Source organism: Podarcis erhardii, assembly GCF_964252035.2.
Source record: "Podarcis erhardii genome assembly, chromosome: 14".
In the NCBI taxonomy this organism is placed as follows: Eukaryota; Metazoa; Chordata; class Lepidosauria; order Squamata; family Lacertidae; genus Podarcis; species Podarcis erhardii.
In genome coordinates, this window is record NC_138503.1 from 35,401,330 (window position 1) to 35,425,066 (window position 23,737).

At 42.0% G+C, this 23,737-nt stretch overlaps 1 protein-coding gene across 2 annotated transcripts in view; it reads right to left on the reverse strand.

The window, feature by feature from the left end:
* Positions 1–280: 280 nt before the first annotated feature.
* SEC14L5 (SEC14 like lipid binding 5) overlaps positions 281–23,737 on the reverse strand; it is a 45,064-nt gene continuing 21,607 nt past the window's right edge. For both annotated transcript variants that reach the window (XM_081840462.1, XM_081840461.1), the window contains 14 exons: positions 23,021–23,170; positions 22,781–22,912; positions 19,734–19,862; positions 18,723–18,939; positions 17,569–17,681; positions 16,382–16,571; positions 15,803–15,891; positions 15,226–15,296; positions 14,285–14,456; positions 13,074–13,208; positions 11,279–11,416; positions 10,412–10,657; positions 9,115–9,293; positions 281–8,518 (listed from right to left, as the gene is read on the reverse strand). In XM_081840462.1, the coding sequence (XP_081696588.1) occupies positions 8,413–8,518; positions 9,115–9,293; positions 10,412–10,657; positions 11,279–11,416; positions 13,074–13,208; positions 14,285–14,456; positions 15,226–15,296; positions 15,803–15,891; positions 16,382–16,571; positions 17,569–17,681; positions 18,723–18,939; positions 19,734–19,862; positions 22,781–22,912; positions 23,021–23,170 (2,067 nt within the window). In that variant the 3' untranslated portion in view covers positions 281–8,412. The remainder of the gene's footprint in view (positions 8,519–9,114; positions 9,294–10,411; positions 10,658–11,278; positions 11,417–13,073; positions 13,209–14,284; positions 14,457–15,225; positions 15,297–15,802; positions 15,892–16,381; positions 16,572–17,568; positions 17,682–18,722; positions 18,940–19,733; positions 19,863–22,780; positions 22,913–23,020; positions 23,171–23,737) is intronic.

Here is a 23,737-nt window from a genome sequence, read left to right on the forward strand (position 1 = left end):
TACCAATATCTTTTCCAGATACCGTAGGAGGTACTGGTGGGCACACTGTCACATACAGGGCCAGGTTGGCAGTCCCTGGTATTTATGCTGTATGGCTTCCTGGGTAAAACAGGTAATTGGCACCATCATTTTGCACCTGACTTTGAAACTTGGGTGGGACAGGAGTGTGTGTGGGAGAGAAGAGCAAATGCACAAACCCATGAGGCAGTCCTGATCTCTTGACCACAAAACTGCATATGGAGATGTCACACTTTCCCCAACGCTTTAAGCCAAAACCAACTCGTCTCCAGTTTACTTTATTTTTCTCGTTTTCAGTTACAGCAAAACAGAGGACAGAAATGTATTAGTAATACCCAGCTTCTGACAGAGACACTGCCACAACATAGCTTTCGTATCACATTTGCTGATCACCAACATGCATACAGTGATCTGAAAATCTTTTTTTTTTCGCAGATAGGAATGAATCTTCACTATAAAATAACAGTGACCACTACATTAGCTTTGCCGTCCGTGCATTCAGAATGTCTATTTCAGCAACTCAGGCTTTTTAAGTGCCGCAAAAAATGATAAGTCATCACACTGGAACCAGTTCAGCCCCTGTCGATACTGATAGCCATCCTTTGCAGGAGGGGAAATTTTAGCAGCTCCTGTAAATCTAATAAGGTACCATTTGCAAAATCTCTGTAAAATGCCCTTAATATAGCCTTTGCAATAGGCTGTGCAAAATGGTTTACTATCTACATTATTAATATTAATTATTTTTGCATTGAGAAGGTCACAGTATAATGGTTTAAATAACTAGCACAATAAATAATAAATTATTATTATTATAAAGTGGAAAGAGGAGGACTCTAGTTAAACAGCATCAAAGACAGCAGCTAGGTGTATGGCACTTCAGTTCAATGTACTGAGGGCATATCTACATTTCCTCTTGTCCTAATACTTTCCTCTGGGGTAAACTGCTCTTTAGCGCTCAATCTGGGTTTTCTCCAGGTTGATGTTTGCTCCGATTTAGCACTAAAGAGCTGGTTTTCCCTGGGAAAGGAGCAGGGGGGAACTGCTTGGACCTGTGCTTTTTAGGCATAGGACAAGCAGAAGTGTAGATGAGCCTTGAGTATCTTCACATATTAAAATAGGGATCAGCACCTGGTGGCCCAGAGACTAAACCCCCTCCCTCGGCAAGAGTTACCATCAGGCCCTTGGAGGAAGCAAAGGGTACATATGTACATGGGAACTGGGGTGAGGTCTATGAAGTGTTCCTTTGCTGGCAATACCATTTGGGACTGGGGTGAGACCCTCCATCCTTTCCTCAAAATGGCTCAAGAACTAGTTACTAATCAGGGCATCAGGATGGTCTGGTCTCTCACACACCTGTACAAACCCAAACCGCCAATTCTGCAGGAAATCAGGAGTCAAATGATGCAATCCTTGTGCCATTTCGATGCTTTTGAGTTGCAAAATGCAAAAAGGAACCAAGCTGAAACACGAGAACACCTTTTTTACCAACACACTTCCCTCCGTCCCATCACCTTGACAATGTACAACACTCATGCCTCAAAACAATGGAAGAAGCCAAACATTTAATAACCAGATTCAACAGTGGCTGGTGATCTTAAAATGAAGGCTTTGTTCCATGTGAACTTGCATGTGCTGCCCACCATGGCATCTAGAGTCTCAATCTTAGCTGGCATTTTACAAAAACCTAAAGGTCCTAGTCCTCATATCTGCAAATAGTAAAAATGCAGGTGCATCTTTTAAAAGGTAAGGTATGGAAGGGGAATCCGATCAGAACTTCTGGTCAAAAAAGGTTTTCTACACAATCCCTTTCTATGATCCCTAGTCCCTCATACCTTTTCCCTTTCATATCTCCTCCCATTAGTTTCCAGCCTTTTGCCAACATTGAAGGGCAAAAAAAGTTAATTTAAGTTTCTGTACATTTACCCAGGATGGATAACCTAAGTTTCCTCTGGTGCAGAGTTCAGGTTTTTGATAAGTACATAGCCCTGTTCTAAGGTTAATAAGAAAAACATCAGAGCCCTTCTGGGTCAGACCAAAGGTCCACCTCTTCCTGCTTCCTACAGTGGCCAACCAAATACCTCACAGACCTGCAAGGCTTTGAAGGCAATAATAGCACACCACCTCTGAATGTGTAGGTTATCGTTATTTCAATTTACCTACCTTTCTTCATATAGCACTAACAGCTGCTGAAGTCATTGATGTACTTTCCATGAATGCATCTAAGTTCCTTTTAAAGACATCTAAGCAGTGACCCTCACCACATTAATATGGCACTGTATTCTATGAGTAAATTGTATGGAGAAGGACTTCTGCTTATCTGCCCTGAACCTCCCACAAATCAACTTTGAGGGATGAACTCAAATTCTAGTACTGAGAGTAAGAACAGCTGCTTTTTAAAGGTTTATCCTACCTTGCCTTCTGTTCACAAACACACCTGTTCATGTGGATAGCCGTGTTGATCTGTCATAGTCATAATAAATAACAAATATAAGCTTTCAAGGTATGAGCTTTCGTGTGTAATACACACTTCGTCAGGTACTCTGAAGCAGATATATATACACCAGAGCTTATATTTAGTTGATCTTAAAGGTGCCACTGGAATTATTAAAAAAGATTTTTTCATCTTTCATCTTGTAATTTCTTACACCTGTTCATGATAGCATCTTAAGCTCCACCCCCAGCTCAGAAATGTGCTTCTGTCATGTGGTTAGAATAGCTCCTTAACCTTCTATTAATCCCAATAACAGAAGAGTATGGTTGCAAGGCAAATTCACCCAGACCCAGCAAGGAGATTGCCTCAGATCACTTGCAAATGCAATGGCTTAGTCTAGCTAAACAGTCTCTGGCAGACTGACACGCTGCTTATAAGTCAACTGACCTGGTAAACCTCTTCAGTACCATGCTCTGAGTTGGCAGAAATAATACCTATTACAAGGGAAGTGTCACGGCACACACAGGGGCGAAAACTACCCTGTCCAGCCAGCAGCCTGTCAGGATGACTCTCCTGGCTGCCTTATGGGCCACCTGGAGCAGGCCAAGGAGGAGGAGGAGCAGCCAGCGACACGGCCTATATGGTCCGGTCTGCACCCCTTAGACCCCTGCCATTCAGGTCTCGCTGAGGGGGCTGTGAGTGCATTGCTCCCTGCTCGACTCTCTTCCTTCCCTCATCTATTTTAAAACTATGCTGAGATGGGGCAGTGGGGATGTTTCAGCTACTAAATCTGGAGCTCTTGGCCCATTTCAAGCAGCAAGCATGTCAGTGACCGCTTTGACAGAAAAGCTGGTACAAAATGAACAGCTGGCAGCAGGACTCAAAGAACTTGTCAGGGAAAAGGATAATGAGTTATGGCTTAAAGCACAAGAATTAAAGAAACAAAAAGAAGCACCTGAAACCAAGATTTCCAAATTAAAGCTGCAAAACAAAGCCAAAGTAATATCCTCAACAACACAATTAGAGGAACTCAAAAAGCAATTATCAGGAGATGAAATCCAAGAAGGAATATCCAAGCAAAAGAGAGCTGCAAGTTGTGGAAAAATATTGATACAATCATACCTCGGGTTAAAGTTGCCTCAGGTTGACTGTTTTCGGGTTGCACTCTGCGGCGACCCGGAAGTAACGGAACACATTACTTCTGGGTTTTGCTGCACACGCATGCGCAGACACTCAAAATGACGTCAAGCACATGCGCAGAAGCGCTGAATCGTGACCCGCAGACGCGGGTTGTGTTCTGCTCAGGATGTGAACGGGGCTCCCGAACAGATTCCGTTCGCATCCAGAGGTACCACTGTACTTAAAAAGAAAGTTGAGGAACTTGAAAAACAGAATGCCCCCCAAAATGAAGAGCTACAGAAAAAGGAGGTGGCTGCATCTTTGTTCTTGGTCTTCAACTTTCTTGATAAGGTTCTGAATCAGAAATTTCATACTCTGCAATGAAGCCTCCTTTGAGAACTGACCTGCTGGGAGCCTGAAGGGCCCTGCCCTGCTTCTCTCCACCTGGCTTGGGGCGAGGCCTGACAGGCTCCATAAAGGACTGCTGCTGCTGGGCAAAGAGTGCTCCATTTTGTTGTTGTTTTAAATTGCTTTTATTTTTTTATCTATGTCATTTTAAATTGTTATTGATATTAATGCTGTATTCTTAGTTTTAGATTTTATGATTTATGTGGAAATTGTTTTCCATTTGGTTGTGTACTTTTTGATGTGTTTTATTTACGGCTTATGCCTTTTGTTATGTTGGTAATTATGGAAATCTTGTCATGTTGTAAGCCATTTTGAGCTTTTAACTATAGAAAGGTGGCATACAAATAAAATGATGATGTCAAGGATAGATATTTTTTTAGAGAAATCTATATCTGACCTGTGTGGCTTTTGTGTAGTTGCTCCCTGCACCCCACCTCCTATGTTCTGTAAAATGCCTAACACACTTGTGAACATTATTAAATTCTAAATATATAGCAGCAGCAATATTGTACTTGAGTGCACCCTGGCCCAGGATCCAAGTGCTGCTCACCTGACTACAGTGGGAGCAGGAATCACTGAACACAGCAAGAACATCTCACCTTTTTCATGTTGCTATAAGGGGAATAAACTGATAGTAGCTTGGGGTAGATTCTAAATTATAGTTATAAAAGCAGCTGAATGAAAACCAACCTTCCTAAAGAGCAAGTCCTGCTTTCTATAATTAGAAAAGACTTGTTGATGAAACTTTGAATGATTATTTAGCCAACTCAGACTGCTTTAAGCATTTAAGTAAGGGGGGGGCAGAGAGCCCAAAATAACTTTTCATTGCGCAGTTACAGTCTCTAGAAGAACCAAGCTAGTTTCAAAATACATTTAAGGAACCTCTAAGCCCCCATATTTGGCCCAAGTTTCCATCAGACATAATCAATGTGAGACACTATAAGAACAGAAGAACTTGCTGGATGGGGCCAGTGGTAAATCTAGTCCAGCATACTGTTCTCCCAGTGGTCAACCAGATGCCCTAACAGGAAGTCCGCAAGCAGGATCTGACCGCAACAGCACTTTCCCTTCTCCTGTGGTTTCCAGCAACTGGTATTCAGGGGTATGCTACCTGCAACAGTAGAAGTAGAACATAGCCATTGTGGTGCTCAAGGCACTAACAAGACTGGGCACGTGGAATAATGAGGATTGGCAAAGCTTCCCACACTTGTGCACCAGCAATTTGGAGTGTGCCTTAGACAACTAATAATGGATGTTCTTTCCATGCTAATAATAATTAAAGGTTATAGTCTAAAAATACTTATTGTACATGGGATCATACATTTTTACTTACATTTATATCCCATCTTTCTTCCATGATGGAACTCAAGGCAGTATGCATGGAGTTTTCAGGCAGTCTCCCATCCAGACACTGACTTCTGCAAGGCTACTACATCCTTTGAGTCCAAACTATGCCCTATGGCCCATTTGGGCAAACAACACACATATATACCTCTGTTGTTTCCAGCTGTTACAGGTCAATATGTACTTGGATCTACAATGAGATGGAAAACTATAGGCAAGGCGGGAAAATTATAGGAAGAAGCAAAGGTCTGGCTGCCATAGGAAGTCAGTAAGATAGAGCAGGCTGGTTCACATACCAAAGCTGCCACCCTCTTCAGAGGTTGACTCAATCAAGAACTAGGCTGTTTGTCAATTAATAGGAAATTCAGGTTGTCACAGTTAAAACTGGGTTGGAGGAGAATGGGAAGGGACAGAGGACTCTTCTTCCTCCACTGACAAATGGTAGAGAAAATTGTTTTCCCCATCAATATGGGAAGGATCAGTTCAATTATATTGGTCATGACAGGGCATCTCCAATCTTCATCTCCTTATTAAGTCTTTGCACACAAGCTTCATTCATAATCAACAGCATGTCTGCATAGCCCTCTACCATCCTTCCTGTCATTCATATTAGATTCACTCTTGCAGAACAGAGGTGCTGATTAAGCAGGCCCTAACCCTACTAGGTTGCAGGAGAAACATCCTCCTGAGTCTAGACTCGAGACTCCTCAACATCTGAGAAGGAAAACAAAAATTAAGCTTTAGAGAATATATGCATTTATAAAGCTGCCGTCATCATTTATGACACGAAATAGGTCTTTAAAATGAAGCACAATCTGACAGATTAAGAAGTCTGCTGAGACCTTAGCTGAGGCAAATCACAACCTGCTTCACTGTAAGGATACTTAAAAGCGGAGCTGGAGACCCTCTTCATTTTCATGGGAAACCTAAAGTATCCTGGTCTTTCTTCCTCCACAACCTATGCAACATTTTTGAGACATGCCATTCCCAATACAGTCGAAGAGAGAGAAAGCAGCCATAATTTTCCTTTAAAAAGAGAACTGGAACCATCTTAGACTGGGTATTATTCCAGCAAAGTTGGAATTTGCTTTAAGGATTAAAGTAGATGTTACACCCAAAATATTAAAAAAAGGCAGCTTCAGAAGGCTATGACAGGAACCAGAAGAACACTAATGTTTATGCATGCAGTTACCGGTAACTCTTCCTCTCCACTGTCTGGTTTTTCAGCTCAAAATTGCCCCCTACCTGTTCCCTGCCCCAAGCTGCTTTTCATTAAATCTCCTCTCAGGAGATTGCATGCAACATTCAGCCTTGCACTAAGATAAAGCAACCAAAAGTGTTACTTAAACATTACAGCTATTTCCTCAAAAGGATTGCTTGGAATTAGGCTTCTAAGGCAAGCTTGGGCAGCTAATTCCCTGCAGTCCCTCTGCACAGAGAAACAGCAACACTGACACACTTTGCTGTAGTGACTGGTCCTGCTTGCTTCCCTTTTCTCTCCCTAGCACTGCAGTGCACCTTTGAACACACACACAGGCAAGTGAAGGCAGCTGGAATCTCAGCTGATTTGTCTTCTTACTTATCCCCTAATTACAGGAAGTAAAAATAAACCTTGCCAAGGAGAACTCGTGTTTCATGCATACTCAGAAGTATCTCAACATTCACCTCTCCTTTTCTTCCCTTTCTGTGTAACTTCACAACAATCTTATTATCAATAAACCATGCCCACCCCACAGTGAAGTTTGTGCAGTCCCAGGTGTTATCGTTCCAGGGCATATAAATTTTACAAAATCAAGGTCCTTAATTATTCAGGGTCGTATTACCAGAGCAGTTTTCCAGTTACAATGTAGGCCACAACCTTATCAAACTCAAAAGATTAAATGGAGACCTGTGCAGGTAATTCCTGAGCTCCAAAAATATCCAGTTATGAAACCATGTTTCAGTGAAACAGCCTTACAAAGCTGAATATGATCAGAATTCCTCCTTCTGGCCCCAAAAGATCAACACACCAAAAGGGAGGGGCATATTTCATAATACATACTTGAGTTGTACCTATAAAATGATACAAATAAGTTATTAATTTAAGTCTTAATCTTGTTTGAATAAAGAGGAATTTTCATATATTCACACACACACACACACACACACACACACACACACATTCTTAAAGTGCCCACCTCAACTTGAATTTGTGCCTGCTTTCAAAAATAAGAGCTTCGTCAACACTGTGGAGTTGTTTTGTGCCTGTAGAAATTAAATATTGCTTTGCTTAGCCCTTTGTAATGGAATTCACTTCCTACCCTGAGAGAGGGATGGGGCAGAGATCTACTCATTTATTGCTCATAGACCTGAGAAAAAATGGGGGTGGGGGGGAGTATCAGTGCTTACTCCTTTAAGAAAGAAGGCGTTTCTGTGCACTGCAGGAGAAACTTATGTACATTTTTGGGGTCTCTCAGGGATGCCAAAGCATGTTAAGCTAGCTAAATCTAGGTATCTAACCTCAGATATGTTTCCTACTTGAAGTAACCTGGAAACCTTGTTTCCTCCCACCCACCCCCATCTATTTATGTACATATTAGCAGTTTGCATGTAATCCCTGCTACCGAGGCACCTTATGCATCTTGTTAAAACACAAATGGCACTGGCTGATGCCCCGGTGAAACTAGACTAATTTTTGCTACACATAAGAGACAGCTCTACAGGTCCTAATAGGTAAGGCAACACCAGATAGCTCTACATTTACGTAGAGTTAAGTTGACTGGAAAGAGCCCTTTAAACCATAGGAATCACGTAAAATTCATGCAAAAGTGATATGCAGTCTAATGCACAGATTTGTTAATACACGGTCCAGGAAAATCAGTCTTCAAGGTTTAGAAGCTGCAAGTCTATTCCCGAAAAAGCAAGGATTTCAAGCGGCTCCCTAGAAACATCTTTGTGTCCAAACTGCTGTTATTTGTGTTCCCCTAGAAGGCCATCCCTAGGCACTAGCATTCTGCCACAGGACTCTTTGGCTCGTTCTATGGAGCAGACCTGAGGAAAGCATCTCAGCTGAGCAGTTCATTGATCAGTGTTCAGCAAGTTCCTAGATGATGTTATCTAGAAATCAGAGAGCTGCTCTGCGATTGGTTGGAAGATGTTGTCGCTCCACTGAGCTGTGAAAATCCACTGTTGCAGGATTCCAGACTTGTCATGGACCCCCTGGAATAGAAAGAAAGATGAAAGTTAGTGGGTTGGGGAAGGATCAACAACCAATTCACCTTCACTTCTTCCATGAAAACCCCAACAGGACTGGTAATCTCTCATTTGCTGCCAAAAATCTAATTCCACCTTGAAAGAAAACATTTTAAGTAGCAATCCTGATAAATCCTATGAAAGCAGAAACTGGTAGCAAGATTAATACCATCACCATTTTCCATGCTTACAGCTATCCAGATATGCTTAACTGGATCACCTGGAAGACACATACCAACAGTGGAAAGAGACTGATGGCAGAGCTCTGTTGTCCTGGAGAACTGAGTTCACATGGTGATGCTCCAAAGCAGGATTAAAAAATATGGTAATGCATTCACATTATTGGCACTTGTGAACTACAGGTGTGTTGCAAGCTTATTATCTTATTAATTGAGCAAAACATTATATTGGATTAAAGGACAAAGAAATAGATCAAAGAAAGCAGCAAGGCAGTTACTAGAACTCCTGCTGATAGCTTTCAAGAACCACACCAAGCACTGACTGATGCCCGTCATCCCCACATATAACTAGTCATGTAATGGCTCCTTCTGCATCCCTCCTACCTGAATTCCTTGGATGCAAGCACCTCATAGTAATACATGATCTTGCACTTGTGGTTGGAGACCTGGAGTGTAGCCAAGACATCATCAACCCGAGAGAGGCTGGTCCCAGCACAGGGAGTTGGGCTGTGCATTTTCCACTGGAGGATATAAAAGCCAGGCCAACGAGTCACATGAGAACCCTGAAAAGTGATAGATAGTGAGAAAACCAATCAGGTAAACATAAAGGATTTATGTTTGTTTGGCTTTGTTTCAAAGCCATCTTGGCATCTTGAAACAAAGGCCAAAAACTGAAGTAAAACTGATGCATGCAGGCCAGGGGAAGTCAACAGGTAGAGTCGGTAACACTTTCCAACTAACTGGGTCTTTTTAGCTGAAACAGGGATTTGCAAAGTGTGATCCAAATGCACCTGATCTGAGGTTCCTTGCAAGTTTATCAGGAGCTCCTCAATGACAAGCTTAGTAATGGTAGAGAAGCTTGCTGGGCAAATACCAATCTTTCCCTGCAGTGTGCAGTCAAAGAAGAATATTGGGTGTGTACTGGAATGCACCTTCAGTTCATACAGGGCAATGGTGAAGCTTGGCCAGGGCCCTTCATGAACTGAGCATGTGACATAAACAAGTTCCAGAACCCCCTACAACATGCCAGGATTCCATTGCAGATTTGCAGGGATTCCTTGGCAGATACTGATATGGGAAGATCTTAAAAGGAAGAAATTTTGAAACCCATTCCTCTGAGACATAGAACTTAATTCTGTGCAATAGGCTTCCCCCCTGTCTTTAGTCAACAATAATAACCAGGGCATTCTACTGGATAAAGTGTGCTGGGCTTTAATATGAGAAGCCTGGATTCATGTTCAGCCATTAATGTGTTAGGGGGCCTTTGGCAAGTCACTACTCTCTCTGGTTCAGTTTTCCATCTATAAAAGGTAAACAGCAGCAACAAAAATAAAATGCAGTGAGAGGGGGCACTTCACTGCACATTTAAAATATTATAAAATATGTAACATCCCAGAACTAAGTGCCACAGGAAGCTTTTTTCACAGGACAGTTGGTGGATCAAATATGCTCACTAGCAGTTGATATCAAGAAACTCCTCACCCATGTTGGAATTTCACAGAACAATGAAATGGCCTTATTTCGAAAACTGTTTTGAGTTTGCAAGCCACCCTGGGAATATTTAATGATGGGTACCTACATTAATGTAATTTTTAAAATGAAAAAGGAAGCTCCCAAATATTTATGACAATCAAATCACATAGGCCCAGCACGAGATCTTAGGCATGGAACAGCAACTGACCTGGATGCTCTCGCCTTCACGACACACCAGCTGGGACTCCACACGGCTATAGTCCACCCCCAGGACCCAGCTCTTGCCTATTAGCTGTATATTATCCCCCACAGTCAAAGCATTTGGCACTGTAGGCTCCTTGCGGCAAATCTCAGGTGCTCTCTTGGAATGGAAGAGGCTGAACACGACATCTCCTTTCAGAATGTCGAAGTCCCAGGTGATCACCGATTCACCTTCCAAGATTTCCACAACTATCTGGATTAGATAACAAACAACAGCATCCATCCTGTTCATCCTGCTGGCATTGTCCCAAAAATCAATTAACTGGTGCAGCAACATCTGGCACTAAGCAACACAGAAATGATTCTCCTTTTTTGGGAGGAACTAGCAAATTCAATAAATATATTTTAAAAATTATTCCAATTTTCTCCTGACTGTGAAGAACCTAAGCACAAGATGCCAAGCCTCACACACTAGCTCTGGATTTGTGGACAACAGTTCCTCCATGGGGTGCCCCGGTTCAGAATGTATATTAGTTGGGTAATAGGGCTTAGGGAGATCTTAAGTCACAGCCATCCACCAGCACTCCTACCAATACCAGCCTGAGAACTTCTTACAGAGACTCAGAATAACTATAAGTAGGAAGAGTAGAGTTTTAATTCTTCCAAGAATGAGGTATTTGGAGCATATACATCAGGAATTTGAAGAAATGCTTCTAGACCCCAGGCAATGTTCCTTTCCTTTACAGCATCTCCAAAACCCCACCTAAACCTAACTGCCAAATCTAGAAGAGCACAGAGCATTCACCACACACACATACATTTTGGTCTACTACTTTCAACACTTCTGTTGACCAGAATAACTTCCTCATCCTACCTCATGAGGAGCACCTTTGAATATATTTGCAGAGTGATAGATGGTTTCTGTCCAGAGGCGGATATGATCAGAGATTTCAGGCTCTTCATCTGTTTGATAGAGTGATTTGGGAACAAGGCCACCTTCAGGCACATTACACTGTGGGATGGATGAGAGATGGGGAGTGAATTTCAAAATGCAGATCAACACTTTAAAACAATGCCAACTGACAGAATATTCCCTACCATTTCATACAGCACAGCCTCACCTTCCTACTATTTAGCAAGTAAAGTGAGAGAACAGAAACAATCTCATCCCCCACCCTGCCCACTAAAGCACCTTTTAACTAGATGCAAACAAGAATAGATATAGCAACCAGATGAATTCTGAAAGCACTTTTATTATTTCAATCTCACTCATTCATCCACATATACATACTTTAGAGAATGACCATTATTCGGACTCGCATGTCCTCAATCTTGCTGTCAATGAAGTAGAAGGCTGGCTGATAAAAAGGCTTTGCCAAACTAAGAAGGTAAGAGGGTCTACTGTAAATAGTAGGAAGCCTAGTCCAGCCTAGAAGTCAGACAGCAAAAAATCATGGAAGCATATTCTACATATTTAAGACAGACCCTGCAGTCTGTCTGCTGCTCCTTCAAGACAGAACATAGCAGGAAATGGGACAATGCAGTTATGCAGTTTGTATGAATGTATGCAAACATTAATTTGCAAGGCTCATTTTGGGGATTACGGTTAAAGAGCAAAAAGGCAGATTCTGAAGAATAACAGGGAGTTTGGATCTTCAATTTGGTACAGTGTGTCTGTATGCTGCTAGGTGAGCTAGAATGCACTGTGAATAAATGTGCTGTTCAGTGAATTTTCTGCTTGTCTATTAAAAATATGTACCTAAAATAGCATAGCATTTTAAAATAGCATATTTTAAGTTTGAATTTTAAATTGCTGTAACCTGCCCTGTGACCTTAGGGAGAAAGGCAGGCAAGAAATCAAATCAATAAATAATCTCCAAGCAATTAACAAAAGAATGCAACAACATTTAATAACACTTATGTTGAAGAGGTCACTCCCTCATTTATAATTGAATCTGTACTATGATAAACCATCCAGTCTGAATTTTTACAATAGTTTTGCCAATTGCCATAAACAGTACAAGTGTTATCTGAACTATGATAAACGATTCATAAGGCAAACCAGGCAGTTTTTTTGCCAACTGCCTGAAGGGGAAAAAATAACTCACCAAAGCATCTTGAATTCTAGAAATTTTAGAAATAAATCACTAATTCTGCTCTAAACAGGGTGCCCCCTGAGGCAGGATAGAGATTACAAATTACAACATTGACAATTGAACGGATCTTACATCAAGGATATAGACAGCATTTTTCTTTTGGCAAACGAAGGACACAGAGACAGTAATGTCTCTGCAGGCTACTGAAAACATTTTTGTTAAAATAAGTAATCTTTCCAACAGAAATATTTTGACTTTATCCAAAGGCCCACGTACTGTCCTCCTCCACTGTGTAACAACCCAAGTAATACTGTACAGCAAGTACTAATAATAGCAAAAGTGCAGACTACCATGCCATATTTGTATACAGTTATTAAAGCTTCTCTAGCCTTCTCTCCAAAACTAAGAGTGAAGGTTATGCCCTGATGTTCATACAGAGCTCAGCACCAACAGGAGCTTGTATCTCAATTGCACACAGCACACTAATAGAACTAAACATTTAATAAGGATGTAATGTAAGCAAGATTAAGTCTCACCTAAGAATTTTGTACTACACACTTTCTCCAAACTTACCACACATTCTCCTCCAAGGAAGTCTGGAATCACATCTTTGTCAAGATAATCCACGAGCCCTCCAGGTCCCTGATAATTGTTGCCACTGTAAATGAGAAACTTCTGCCTAGTGTTCTCATTGATAAAGGGACTCACCTGAAATAGAATGTAAAAGCTATTCTTCTCAGGACTCGTTAAAAAAAGAACAGTCAAGTCCCAGCAAAAAGCATTTTAAAAACTCAACCTGCAAGCCAGTCCAAACAAGTCACTCTTGGTCTTTAGCAAGTCTATAACTGGAGGAATATTTTCTTGTGGTAGGGTGGACTTGAAGAACTCTCTGTAAATGCTTGAAATCTAGACCTAGTGATGTTAAAAAAGCACTCTCTGTTGAACTTAGAAACCATAAAATGAGATGAGTGAAGAGGCAGGCTTTAATGTTGGGGTTAAACCATGTAACACTTTACCAGTCAAAGTTTCTCCTATAATTGAATAAGAGGGAAAAGTAAAGATACTGAAGGAAGATGTGCTCCACAGAATCATAGAACTGTACAGTTGGAAAGGATCCTGGGGGTCATCTAGTCCAACCCCATGCAATGCAGGAATCTCAACACACAGTCCCTCATCCAATTTGAAACCATGCCGGTCCCTGATTAGTTTTGCAAATGTGCTGGCAGTTTTTTTGTACATACACCAGGAGGTATATTCAATGTTTCTCTTCTAGGAAATAAAGGTGCTGGTACTCATCATGAAGTTGTTACAGCAAATGCCACATTTTTAACCAGTGCTTTACTTCTAGAAAAAAAGATGTCGGTACTATGTACCCTTGAATACCCCCAGAAAAAAGCACTGGGTATTTTAGAGGAAGACTAGGAAGTTACATAAACAAATCAACAGTGCCAAAGTTAATCAGCGCAGACCTTGCATTTTTGAACCCAAGGACTATCCCAAACAAGATATGGCATTATTACCTGTAATACAGTAACTCTCACTGTAAAGGTGTTTTACAGCTTACGGTTATCTTCATTCGGGCACCAAAATATAAATTCTGCATTAAATAAGTTGCTACTACCTGGACAGGAACCTGAACCCAGAAAAGACATATCCTTGTCTGTCAAAACAGAACTCATAGATTTGCCATTTTCATTCCTTGGTGGGACCCAACAGACTAGTGATATCTTCTTGTTAAGGCCAGAGCCAAGAGTAGGTAGCATCTCCCCAGCACCATCACTCACCAGAGTCCATAGAACAGGGAACACTCTGGGTGCTCGCACAATCAGAAGCCTTCCCAAGGTCTCTGGGTAGTTTTCTTCAACCACTTCAATAATCCTAAGGAGCGCTTTTACTCCAGGGCGCCAGAGGTGGCGCATGTTCAGCCCTTCAAGGTCAACGAGACAGGTCCAAGATCTGAAAGAGGTGAAATCCACAAAGCTGTTTCTCAAGCTATGCATTTGGCATTTAAAACCAGAAGCAACGAATACAATCTTCCTGTATGAGGCTTAACGGTGTTTTCACAAGTGCTGCACAGAACAGTGCATCTGTTAATGACACTCCCACAAATTTGTAAAGTGTGAAAAAAGCTACAATGAACATTTCCACACACAGACACACACACACACACACACACACACACACAGATATATGGGAAAGGACCCCTGGACGGTTAAGTCCAGTCAAAGGCAACTAAGGGGTTGCGGCACTCAACTCGCTTTCAGGCCGAGGGAGCCAGCATTTGTCCACAGACAGCTTTCCGGGTTATGTGGCCAGCAGGACTGAACCACTTCTGGCACAACGGGACACCGTGACGGAAACCAGAGTGCACAGAAATGTCACTTACCTTCCCACTGCAGCGGTACCTATTTATCTACTTGCATTGGCATGCTTTTGAACTGCTAGGTTGGCAGGAGCTGGGACAGAGCAATGGGAGCTCACCCCGTTGCAGGGATTCAAACCGCCAACCTTCCGATTGGCAAGCCCAAGAGGCTCAGTGGCTTAGACCACAGCATTATAGAAGGGACAGGTTCCAGATTAAAATGCATCCTTAGCACTAGCTGTGAAAATAATTCTGCTCTGAGGACAAGGCATCAACATGCTTTAAAAAAATGTTCTCTTATTGCCAGTGTTTACATGAAGCAAAAGAAGAGAGGGGTCATTGCATAACTGGGTGGATACTAACGTGATTGGGCGGCCAAATAGATTGGTGTTTTCCTCACACCTCCTTTGTCCTTCCTCGTTAATTGACAGTACCTGAAAGGAGAACAAAGGAATAACTTCAGTTGCTAAGGAACATCCTCATACCTTCTCTAAATTTTAGGCTTTGGAAGTTATGACAAAATTTTACTTAGAACATAGCAAGACCAATTAAGACCCTGTTGTAATATTTCAGGTTATAAATGATAAAATCTGCCCATTGTGTATTGTTGGCATCAGTCTGTCTTCAGAGACAATGGAGTGCCCCTGGGGGTGATGTCAAACCAAAGGGACCTTCTCAGGGCACAAGCCTGGGCACTGTGTATGAAAATCATGGGGTGCCCAGACAACAAGGCATTCCGCTGATGTGGTCCAAAAGAAAACAGAGCAGGGTTTTCCTTCTCCAAACCTGGGCTATGTTCCCAGATTGATAAGCCCCATCTGCACCTCACTTCCCTCTAAAGCACATGCAGAAACTGCCTTATTGAGTACTGGACCTACTGAAGCCTGAAGCTTTTCTAGAGAAACCATGCATAGATAATACAAAGGAAGCATCTCCTTACATGACGAAGGAGTGACTCCTCTCCCAGTGCTTTCACAAGACCTTTGGTGTCCATCTGACCAAGGCGAAGTATGTAAAGTGGCCTTCCATCTTTAAAGACAAAAAATAAACAAAGCAGCTGAATGAATATGTTTTTGTACTGTTTGTGTCCTACTGTACTTAACTGGGAATATTAAAAAATTAAAGGCATGATTGCCCAAGTATGTTCCCATCCAATTTCTTATTGGAACACAGAGAACACCTCAGGCTGCTTCGCTACATTTGCCAACTTGTGAAATGTGAAATTTATCAACTCTGAAAATGCATGCAGGGAGGTAAACATAGAACAGCAATAGGTAAGAAGTTTAGAGATGCAACACAGAAGAACAGGGGATGGATTCTACTAAACTTTACTGATTACATCTGACCATTCCTGTGTTACAATAACACTTCTTGGTTTCTTGCTTGCACACTTTCAGAAATTAAGCACAGAAGTACTCAGAGGTGTCCTTAGGTGACAGAGTGACACGTGGCCTCGGTCAACCCACATAACATAGTACGTCCCAGGGCACAGTACGCTGGCTTAAAGTGAGCTTCCCACCTTTGTCATGGTAATGCCAACCACCAGTATAGTATTCTTCCAGAAGAGAAGGTGGTCTCCATGTTTGCAGGATGTAGTCTACTTGGTACTGCTTGCGCCAGGTCAGTGACTGGCACAGCATCTCTCGAGCCTTGTCAATGTTGAAGTCACGAGCCCTCAAAAAACGGAGAATATGTTCATCTTTGGGTATCTGAGCAAAAAAAGAAGAAGGCAAGACTCATCCTATTGTCAAAGGCATGACCCTTTAAAGAATTCCTGCAGAATAAGAACAACTCATATGTCAAATTTTGAAAACACAAACAAACAAACAAACAAACAAGCAAACTACTGTCCTCATTAACAATCTAGAATATAGTGGTACCTCCGTTTATGAACTTAATTCATTCCGGAGGTCCATTCTTAACCCAAAACCGTTCTTAACCTGAGGCGCACTTTTGCTAATGGGGCCTCCAGCTGCCGCCACACCGCTGGCGTGCGACTTCCGCTCGCATCCCGGGGCAAAGTTCGCTACCCAGAACACCTACTTCCGGGTTAGCGGAGCTCATAACCCGAAGCGTTCGTAAGGAGGACGGTATGTAACCCGAGGTTCCACTGTACAACTAAGTTTAGGCCCAAGTTATCTGTTTCTTCTGTCCTGTCTAGCGATTGCTGCATTTTAATCACCCAAATCAGGCAGCACCAACACAGGTGGACAATTTGCAAAAGAGCTGCTGGAGGAGAGATGTGTGGAGACCCTAGAAAGAACTGTGAGTAGAGGGCTTTTATATTTGCCACAATTTAGACCCCCTGGGAAACTTACCCAACCTAAGCTGCTGTAGCGGGGTGCTGGGTGTGTGGAGAGTAGTTGAATGAGACACAGCTGTGGGCAGCCTGATTGGGCTCCATCAACCTTGGTGACTGCCCATAATGGTTTTATTGTGTGTTTCTGTAACATTTGTCATTGTTTTTAGTGTTCACTGCTTAGAGATATTTATATATATTAAGTGATATAGAAATGGTCTAAACAAAAACCTTGAACAATTTCAGCGATGTGTAAAATAGAGGAAAGGCAGGGTCCCTTAAATATAAAAATATGCAGTAGGCACAAGGATACTAGTTCTATAATAAAGTAATTAAGACCACCTGCTTGCTCAGTCGGATTAATATTTACTTTCACCAAACAGAGAGCCTTTGCCACAGGTGCTTACCTTGCCTTTGTGTGTTTCTTGCAACCACTGACGGAGTCTGATCAGGCAGCTTTCCTGCATGGGAGTCAATTGCCCTAGGTACCTTTCTATGTAATCAGCATCTAGTTTGTCAGCTGAGGAGGGGGGAAGAAAACAGTCCCATAAGTAAGCAAGTCAATAAGACCAGTGACATATTTCTGACAATTATTATTGCTTCCAACAGCAACACTGCAAAACTGCTTCAGTCTTATACAAAAAATGGTGGAATATAGTTGCAATAAAATAAAAATTTAAAGAAATCAAAATAACAATAAGTGCAAAATGCCTAGATGAACTGGAGTGGAATATCACCTTTATTACAAAGCAGCTAAAGGCACTATTTTTACAAGGGGGAAAATGATATTTCATCAGTGCTCAGAAAGGGGACTACAGCAGGACAAAACACAAACCCTTTGCTATGTGGGCACTCTCTGGATATAATAGTGCAAGGTACTGGAACAAGAGTCAAATAGAAACATTTGGAGTAGTGAGGCAGATATGCACCAACAGACATGCACAGCCAACCTCTTGCAAAGGGGACTCTGTAACAGGAGGAAAATATCCTGGAACTGCAGCTGTGCTGGGAGCAAATGGGAACAAACAAGAGGGAGTGAAGAAGGGGAAGGGTTTCCTGGATCGGCTCCATATAATTTTTTTGTTCCTGAACTCAGTAGTCCAGAGTAGACCTGATGAAATGCCTTAGGATAAGCAGCTGCCAGACTGCAGGAATGCCATAGTCAAAATTAGGCTCTCCCAAAGTATCCAGAACATAAAGATATCTAGTTACAGGTAGGTAGCCATGTTGGTCTACTGTAGTCAAAACAAAATAAAATAATTCCTTCCCGTAGCACCTTAGAGACCAACTAAGTTTGTTACTGGAATGAGCTTTCGTGTGCATGCACACTTCTTCAGGTATGCACACGAAAGCTCATACCAATAACAAACTTAGTTGGTCTCTAAAGTGCTACGGGAAGGAATTTTTTTTATTATAAAGATATCTAGAGACAGGATTGCAAACTATTGGTCAGGCATGAAAAAAGAGAGGAGGGTAAGCTGTGGCAGGTTTCAAGCTGAAAAATGCTGAAAGCATCCTAGTGAGATAGCAAGGAACTGCTGACTGGCTTACAAGCACATACCATCGGGGGTTGATGCCTCCACAGAGGAGCAGGTGCTGCCTCGCTGTTCTTTGTCACTTCCGTGTGGGGGGGCTGCTGCTGGTACAGTGCCACACTCACATCCTGATGAAGGCCTCTTAGCTGTTTTCCCTCTGACTGCTGGAGGAGTCCATCGGGGGATAAAAGTGATCCCCTGGGAAATCAGTTCCTTTAGATAATGCTCTATCACTTCTTTGCCCTGAAAATTAAATGATTTATTAGAGTCATATTCTCAGTCTATATGGCCTATACAGATTTGTCAATGAAGGATATTTACATGCAAATGAAATGTTTGCCTAGTTAGTGGATGGAGTTCTAGGTGTGAATCTAGGTTCAAATCCAGTTTTATCTGTGAACTGTCATATCCCAGCCGTACCCTCTCAGGCCAACGCCAACACACCCACACCCCACACACTTGCAGTATTGCCTATATTCCCTTTAACAAAAATAATCTGGCAAGTCCAAGTGTTCTATCATTTGGAGACATCTATGCAGCAAACACACAAACACATTTGGATGTATAAACATTATCTCATATTCTCTATATTTAATATGTTACAATGTGAGAAATAAACAAAGTAAACCAGGAATAGAAAGATTGTTAATTCTGTTAAAAATATTTGCATTCCCACTTAGAAGAACATCAAGAGCTAGTGTCTTAAACCTGATAGATCCATCCCAGAAAAGGCAGAGCCTAGGAAGGACATAAGGTCTCATTTGGGCACCACAACTTATCAAAACACGTTGTGACCTTGGAGCTGTGCAAGGTCCAACTGCTTGAGTCCAATCCAATCTGCTCTCCTGACTTGTGGGCTGATTTAAACCTGCTTTCTTTTTGATGGCCCAGCCAACAACATTCTCTAGTTCTGCTGGCTTGCAGGCAGAGCAGGTCAAGACAATAAAGTGCTTGGAGTTATGCTTGGGCAGTATCTTACAGCAAGTTTTGTCTAAAGTAATTCATTTATTTTATTTATTCAACCAATCACAGCTCACCCGCTTGATGTTGGCTGTGTACTGTTTCATTGCAATTTTCTCCACTGTGTTTTCAAAGCCAAAGAATGACTTGATGTCAAGAGATGCAGATTGCTCAAAGCATGTCCAGTCTTCATTCTCAGGGTGAACCTAACCTCAGACACAGATATGTCACAGTTAGAATAAGTGCAGCATACTCTAGAAAGGCTGTTCATGATAAAGGCAATGAAACCAGTTCTCAAATGTACTTTCTTTTTGTCTGTTCTCCTTCTAAGAAGACTGAACATTTCTTCTGGTGTAATTGTCAAAAAGGAATAAAGTGTGCAGTTGGCAGCTGAAATGATGACTCACCTTGAAAACTGGTTCATATGGACATCTATTGCCTAGTGTTCCTACCTGTTGGAAACAGGGTTAGCGTGGCATTTGAATTGCTTTGCCTCAAGTCACAAAGTTTTCCTGACACTTCAGGGAGTTTGTAGTTTCTGTTCCAGTCACTGTAGCAGTAGATAGGCTATCCACCCAGTGAGAATGGGTGGAAGATTCTCAGCAAAATAAATTGACTGAGGAAAATATAGAATTAAAGCCAAGCTGAGAATGAACTCATAAAGCTCAGGCTCCATAAAAGTATTCCTCTTTCCCTCTCCCACTCATCAGAAACAACAATTGGTATGGAAATTATAGTGATATTCCATGAAGTCACCCTCTTTCAGAACTCAAGTCAGGTCAAGAACTAGATGTGATGGTGAGAAACCCATGTGCTGAACAGCTGTAAAGTAGGGGAGAGAACACAATCTCCAAGTAAAAAGCTGTGGGCAGAAGGAGTTGCTGAACCCTTCTGATGGTTCCTTCATACAATTTTTCTTCAAGCTTGAAGATCTGAAATATGCCAGCTAGTAGAAAAATAGTGTGGAGGGGGAAGCGACAGTTGGAAGGATTCAGCACCACACCACCCACCATTTTCCCACTTGAAATCACCTGCCTAGCTTTTCACAATTTGGGTAGTGACCTATATTTGAAGACAAAGGTCTGCTTCCTTCATGTCTCATTCCATCCTCAGGCAGCACCTGAGATAAAGCCAAAGAGACAGCAGAATAGAAGTGCCACTGTATTTTTAAGCAGCTGCACACAACACATTTGTTCTTAGCTGTAGAGATATAGACTGAAATTTAAGAGACCTGTAGGCTTTAGTCACAAAAGGTCACCCAAAGCAGCAAAAGTTCCAAGTCTCTCAGCTTTCAAGAAGCTGCTGTCTTGAATACATGCCAACAAAGCAGATAAGTAAGGTAACACAATCTGAGCTTTTGTTTATCAAACACAAAAGGGTATTTAATTGCTTTCCGAGATAGACTAAGCTGCTCTTAAATGTCACTGGTAGAACCAAGCCATAAACCTCTGCTGCACCAAATATAGGCTTACATGGCAGATGACACACCATTGTTATAACAGCTACCTGGCTACATAGTGGTGGGGTAGCAGCAAATATCACTAACAAAAAAATAAGTGGGAGACATAAGGAAGAAAGAACATGAGGCAGGGAATCTAGGAACTACGTTCACTTAGGGTACAGTTCCTTCTGGTTTCTGCTGCTCTAATTATGAGAGTTTTGAAGTGCACAGCTATATTAAGACAATCGATAGTATAGACCAGAACAGCCCTGTACCAAATTCAGCTCCCCCTACCTTACAATCCCTGGGACCAAGATAACAGCAGGCATTTTGCTAATCTAATGTTAGATATTGCAGCTTGGTAACATGTGTGTCAGGCTGGTCAGTTAAGCATTGGCAGAACACAAATGTATGTTCAACTCAAGTGAAAACCACAAACACAGACAGCCTTATAACTGTCCTAGTAGCCCTCTGCTTATCAACACAACACCGTATTTCATGCATACTGGTCACCACCGCATAATAGTTGCACCTCCCCTTTTCTGGACCCCCGAAATGGTCCCAGAGCATTCCCCACATAATAGTCACAGGGTAACTTATGCGGCTCCACTAGGCTTCAGGCCCCTTCATTTCCTCCTCCAGCTACTGCCACCCCTGCTCCCCTTGTACCTCGCCATCTCGGCCATGAGCTCCTAGTGGGAGCGGAGTGGGAGAGAATGTTTCTCCCCATCTGCCTGCTGCTTTTTTATTGTTGTTTCAATGGGAACCAATGCAGGGGATGGCCAGGCCATGTGCGCTGAGGGGAGACGTGGCGGGAGGTGGCAGGCCTGGCTGCCGGCACCACTTGTTTGCTGTTCCCACGGCATTCCTTACCAGAACTTCCTGTCCAAATTTGAATGGCTATTCCGCTCTTGCAATGCAAAATATAGAGCGGTTTCGTTCACCATAGAGATTCTGATAAATGAGCGACACCACTGCATGTCAGTAGTCTGGACAAGAGAATATACGCACAAGGGAGGCTTCATTTTTACAGAAAGGTACACTAGTGTCTTTCTGTTTTCTCTCCCAATAACAACAGTCACTCTCCCCGTGCCGCTGGCCCGACTCCTTGGATCCACCTGCTATAGTCCCTACTTTTCTATTCTCACATAATGGTCGCACTTTCGTATTTCCCTGAATAATAATCACACACCCCTTTTAGGAAAGGAAAAATCATCATCAAAAACGCAACCATTATATGGTGAAATACGGTAGCTCTGGAACTAGATGATTTTTCAGCATCAGTACAGTACTGATATTTGGATCTTAGCTAAAGAGAACCAAGAAAAAAAGAAAAAATAACAACACAATCCCATCTGAAATGTATGCCTCACCATTCAGCAGCCAACTACAATCCCCAGAGCACTTTCCCTTTTTTCAGTTTAGGACACCTCCAAAAGCAGGAAGCAGAAAAAAACTTATTTTCTTTGCCAGTATAAGTATAAGGGTTACAACCCTTCAAGCAAACATACAGAGATGCAAATCCAAACCAGTAAAATCTGCATTCAGTTACAACCTACTGTACAAGTCTGAGAATGTTATTCCTAGTAACAATAAAACAGAAAGCACTACTAGAGCCACCAAGATTCAAACCCACCCAATGCACTTTGAAGAGAAGGGAAATCTGATAGACAGAATGCTTACTGAATAGTTACATGTCTCCAGGACAATGACACGGTTGGCAAAAGTCTCATTATGAGCTTCAATCACAAGAGTTCGCTCCTTCCAGTTGACCGTGTTTTTTTGTATGAAAAAGACATACTCTACTCCAGCAATCTGAAAAAGAGAAATAAGACTAGCATGTAAGGACTACAATGGAATATATTATGAGCACAGCCCAGGCAGCGTTAAGAGTACATGTCTATGAGGAATCTTAGCTCTCACCTTCTTCAGTAACCGAGGTGCATCTACATTCAATTTACAGCTGCGTTCAATTATGTGGATGGCTCCATCATCACTCTTGGATTCACTAAGGATCTCACTACCCAGGAAAACAGGGATCTCTGGGCAAGTGGGGAAGCGCTTTTCATAAGCCTGAAACACACACACACACACCCAGAGAGAGAGAGAGAGAGAGAGAATATGTTAATGTTGTAAAGGCCATTCTTCTGTTCTTGGAATCTTCTTGTTCTTTATCACACAACTCTGCAGCACACATCACTGTAATGAATGAAAGTAGATGGTGTTTGAAAGTTTTTTGGTTTTTTTTAAAAAAGGTGGATGAATGTCTGTGAACCTGAACAGTAACACACACATGGAATCTGCTGTGCCTTTGCTCACTGAATGCCTGTGCAGCTGTGTGTGATTATTAAATATTAAAATAATATTGAATAAAATGATTAAGATGTGAATTGGGCGGAGGTGAAACCATGGTAGAGGTCAGTGGAAGTGTTATATCATGGGTGTTATACTCAGACTTCAGAGTGGTGTAACAGTGTTGGACTAGGACCTGGGACACTAGGGTTCAGCATGCCCAGTGGTCAGGGGTGATAGAAACTGGAGTCCGACAATATCTTAATGGCCACAGGTACCACATTCTTCATCTACTTTGACTGGCAGAGGAAGTTTCCCACTACTTGCTACCTGACCCTTCTTTCTTTT